General features: G+C 50.7%; 2 protein-coding genes across 2 annotated transcripts in view; both read right to left on the bottom strand.

The window, feature by feature from the left end:
* The window catches only part of PHALS_03093 (uncharacterized protein), a gene marked incomplete at both ends in the record, with an annotated part of 455 nt that extends 95 nt beyond the window's left edge, over positions 1–360 (bottom strand). Inside the window, one exon of the mRNA XM_024721771.1 lies at positions 55–360. Coding sequence (XP_024572914.1) covers positions 55–360 — 306 coding nt within the window. The remainder of the gene's footprint in view (positions 1–54) is intronic.
* A 3141-nt stretch (positions 361–3501) lies between these two features.
* Positions 3502–4117, bottom strand: PHALS_03092 (Protein of unknown function DUF3441; the record flags this gene model as incomplete). Its single annotated transcript, XM_024721769.1, has 2 exons — positions 3502–3792; positions 3872–4117. The coding sequence occupies 2 exons, from the start codon at positions 4115–4117 to the stop codon at positions 3502–3504; spliced, it is 537 nt and encodes a 178-aa protein (XP_024572913.1).
* Positions 4118–4504: the final 387 nt, after the last annotated feature.

The following is a 4504-nucleotide window of genomic DNA, read 5'->3' as shown; positions in this document are numbered from 1 at the left end:
TGTCCATGATCCATTCTGTTCATGCGCTCGCAGCTCTGCCTTCATCGCCTTCACCCACCCCACCGCATCGTCACCATCCATGGCTTGCTGATACGTCGTTGGTGCATCGTCAGCCTCGCCGACACTGGCAGCATATGCCAGCACTGCCTCAGCGAGCAGTCCATCTTCATCAATGCGCGGTCGCTTGGGCGATGTTGGCCAGAAGTGGCCATCGTCGTCAGGATCACTGTCGGTCCCACGGTGCTCGTCGCTGTTCGTTAATTCCACAATTGCCAATTCGTAATTCGCGGAGCCATCGTTCAGCAGTAGCATCGGTGTCTGTGCTTGGCGAACACGCTCCGTCCTCGGGTAGAACACCATGCTGTCACCGGTCGTCAACTTTGAAGATATTCTGTACGTCGTCAGTTCTCTTGCTCGTCGATGTCTGCTCTGGTTCAACTTTCTGTATCTCTACGTCATAGCCACCGAGTTCCTTCTCAGCAGGCGGCATTGGTTCCTCAATGCTAGGTTCCACCTGTGGCTGCACATCTTCAAGCTGCACTAAATCGTCGATCTTCTTGGTCACATGGACGACTGTCGACTGTATCGTAGATACCGTTGACCTTTCATTCATCCAGTCTCAGCGAACGCGACACCTTGAGCCTGTTTGACTCCAAATCGTACACCCGGTACCCCTTGACGTTCTCGGCGTATCCCAAGAACATACACTTGAAGCTCTTTGCATCCAGCTTCGTACATTTGCTGTCTTCCACAAGAGCATACCCGGTAGAGCCGAACATGCGCAAATGCTCCATGCGCGGCTTCATCTTGAAGCACAGCGCATACGGTGTCATGTTCGCGTGAATACTGTCCGTGGTCCTGTTGATCAGGTACACCATTGTAATCACCGCCTCGCCCACCACAACGAGCTCACACCCTTAAGGTGCAGCATGCTCCGAACCTTCTCCATGATCGTCCGGTTCATTCGCTCGGCAACGCCGTTCTGTTGCGGGCTGTACGGCACAGTCTTCTGATGCACGACCCTGCTGCAATCACAGATCCCATCCAGACCCTTGTTCACAAATCAGTACCATTGTCTTAGCGAGTCATCTTAATTCGCTGACCCCAGTGGTTCTCGTACAGCGCCTTTACGCCTTGAACTTGGTCACCACTTTACTTTTCTTCTTGAGAAAGTACACGACCACAAACCTCGAGTGGTCGTCTACGAAGGTGAGCACGCACTTCGCTCCACCCTTCGACTTCGTCTTCATGGCTCCCATCACGTCCGTGTGTACTAGCTCCAGTACACGTGATGACTTGGTCTGCGTTCTTGAAGGAAAATGTGCCACCGTCTGCTTTCCCTTCATGCAGCCACCGCATAAAGTCTTGACGTCTTGCTTGACAACTGGCATCCCAGTCGTTGCGCGCTGCGTCTTCGCATACGCTTCCTTATTGAGGTGCCATGCGAGCATGTCACAGCTCCCACAGATTCACTGCCCCTTGTACTCGACGAATCGCGCCATTTCCTGCAGACAGTCCAACACGTAAGTCTTGCCGAGTCTCTTCCTCGAGGCAATTGCACTCGACTTGCCCCAGATAACGCACAAATATCGTTGGATCTCGTCGCTCAACCCGCGTCCTGCCAACTTCCCCAGCGACAGCAGTCGGCAATCAAGGCCAGGGTAATATCCGGATGCGCTTGCCGTCGATGCCCTTCAAGCGCATCGACCCGGTTCCCTCCACGCGCAGCTTCTTACCATCAGCGATGGTCACCTCGATGTTCGTGTTCACGACCTCATACTCGAAGAGGTCACCCCGGCACGGCGTCATGTGCGACATCGCACCACTGCCGACCAGCCAGCTTGGCGATCGATCCTTGCCAACAGCGAGTGCAGTATCAGCCATGGCACTGGAGATCACTGAGTCTTCTGACTCATTCACCGGGCTTAATTCGCTGACCGCGAATACTGCACCATCGTCACTGCCGTCGACCTTGTTCGGGCAGTCTCGCTTCATGTGTCCGAACTGATCACAACTAAAGCACTTGACCCGACACCCGCCATTCTTCTTTGCGCAGTTGCTCTTGCGGTCGTTGTTCCTGCCGCGATTGACAAACTTGCCGTTCTTGCCCCTGCCACCATCCAAGGTGACCTTCAACGCGCGCTCCGACGTTTCCTACTTTTCCAGTCGCTCGTACTCCCTGAGCAACTTCTCCTTCACCTCGATCAGCGTGATGCCCTTAAATTTCTCGATTATCGACATGATCATATTGAACTCGCTGGGCAGACTGCTCAGCAATATATAACCAATTGAAGGGCATCGTCCAGTGGTTTGCCGAGCGATTGAAGACCGACGATGAGCTCGTCGAATTTGTCAAGGTGCTTCGCCATCTTCGCCCCTCCCTCCACCTTGAACTGATGGAGTCGGTGGTCCTTCATCACACGGTTGTGCATCGTGGTCTGTTTGTAGAGCTCCCGCAGAGTTTTCCACGCCGGAGTCGCCGTGTCGCCGTCGCCGTGTCGCCGAGCGAATCTTCGTCTGGTGCTCCAGCGACACGCTCTGGGTGATTAAACCGAGCGCCTTCATGTCGCTCAGCGGCCACGCCTCAGTCATCCCTGCTTCCGGCTTCACCGTCTGCATATGAGCCAGCAGTCTCTTTCTCGCCGGCGTCATGCGCTTGGCGAACTCCAGTCGAAGTAGTTGTCGCTTCATAGGTAGACTTCAGCCTTCTTCGTCGACATCGAGGCGGCGTCTTGTAGCTTGAGAGTCTTGTGCGGCTTTAATTTGTTGAGTAGTGGAAGGCAAATGCCAAAGTAAATTAGCTAGCAGCTACACAATCTACCCTACCTACATGTCCGTAGCTACCTTCCTGTCCGCCCTTCTTGTTCCCTGTGCCTCTGCAGCAGCCACCCTCGAGCTTCACCCTGCGACGCCCCTACAAGATGAATGGTCGTGGAAGGAGTTTGGATGTATTCCAATCACATCTAGCACTCACGCCATTATCTCCCAATCAGATCTTGTCATACGTGAATCGCCGATCCCAGTAATCATTCAGTTGTTCGACAAGCGCATGCCTCTCTAAACGAGTCATCATAGGGCCTTGAAAGCGTTCAGGCAAACACCCTCCCTACCCATTGGCCTGAGGATTTGATATATATTAGATACACTGCAAAGGGGCCTATTGATAGACTGTATGTAAACTGGTCTCAATATCGATATACTACTAGTATCAGCTTTCATTTGTGATAAAAAAATGTCCAAAGGGTTAATGCTGAGCTACTTGTTGCCATTCTTCATTGCCTTATTCGATAACCACTTGACTCCAACTTTCTTGAATCTTGCGTTGGAACTATACACAACCCGAGCATACATGCAATCAATGAGATCATCTTCTGAACGCAACGCTCACAATTATCGTGGGCATCACTCTGTGGACGATTGGCGTTCTTCTCTTCTTTTGAATTGGATAAAAATTGCCGCCTTGCCCTTCTTTAGATTACCTAATGTCAGCTTGACCTTGTATTAAACTTTGGTCAACGACCTGTACGGTGCGCACATAGGCATCGCAAACAACACGATGTCGTTCGGCCTCGGTTCTTCTGTGAAGGCATCAAAGCAATCAAAATTTTCTGCTTCAGCTTCCAGCTCGTCCAGAAAAATTTTCTTCTTTTCGCGCTGCTGACGAACATATCTCTTACTCGCTTCCATCTCCGCATCGTCATTACTTTCTTCAATAGCTGCTAATTTCTTTTGCCTCAATCTCGCCTTCTTGCTCAACAACGTGACCCAATGCTTCCATACGTAAGTGATGATCTTCGTCATCCTGGTCAGCGGATTTTTTCTTTATTTTCTTTATTCTGCCTTTCTTACCACGTACATTATTCGTCTACACCGTCATAACAATGGACTTCTCTGCTCCCATCTCTAGTTTGACGGAATAATCCTTAATGCCATCGTGAGTTTTGCCCTTCTTCAAGTCACGACGCTCTTTTGCAGACAGTTGTTTCTTTCCTTCACGTTCGGTCTGCTGTGTGTAAGCTGCGTCTTCATCAGGCCTTTCATTTTTTTCGAAGTTATCAATTACGTTTTTGTTTAGAGTTGGTTGCAAAATTACTGTGCTCTTATCGGTCATCAACATCGTCGCTTCTGTAGATATCTTCTCAGAATAAACATCTTTGCCTCCTTTTTTCCTGTCTTCTTCGTCGACACCGTCCGACGTAAGCAGCGCGCTGTCTTTGACTTGTCGAGAGTGATTGTTGACGCAGCTCTCATCAATACGAAATAGAACTGCCAGGCCGACCTCAAGCCTTGACGGCTGAATAAAATGTTTCTTATCTCGTACTATGAAGCTACCCGTTGTTAGGTACTTCCCCGTTGGAGCTGTCTCTGAGACCTGGTCTGCGTGTGTCCAGTACGCACCAGCAATAATCTGATTTGGCCAAGCGCTACTGCGGCATACGCTTAACACCCTGTCTGCTCCAGAGTAGCCACAGGAATCAGTAAGACGTCTCGAGTCTTCTTATTC

Source organism: Plasmopara halstedii (assembly GCF_900000015.1).
Source record: "Plasmopara halstedii genome assembly, contig: Scaffold_208, whole genome shotgun sequence".
NCBI classification, from domain to species: Eukaryota; Oomycota; class Peronosporomycetes; order Peronosporales; family Peronosporaceae; genus Plasmopara; species Plasmopara halstedii.
The sequence above is the reverse complement of the archived record's forward strand: the minus strand, read 5'-3'. Positions and strand labels throughout refer to the sequence as shown.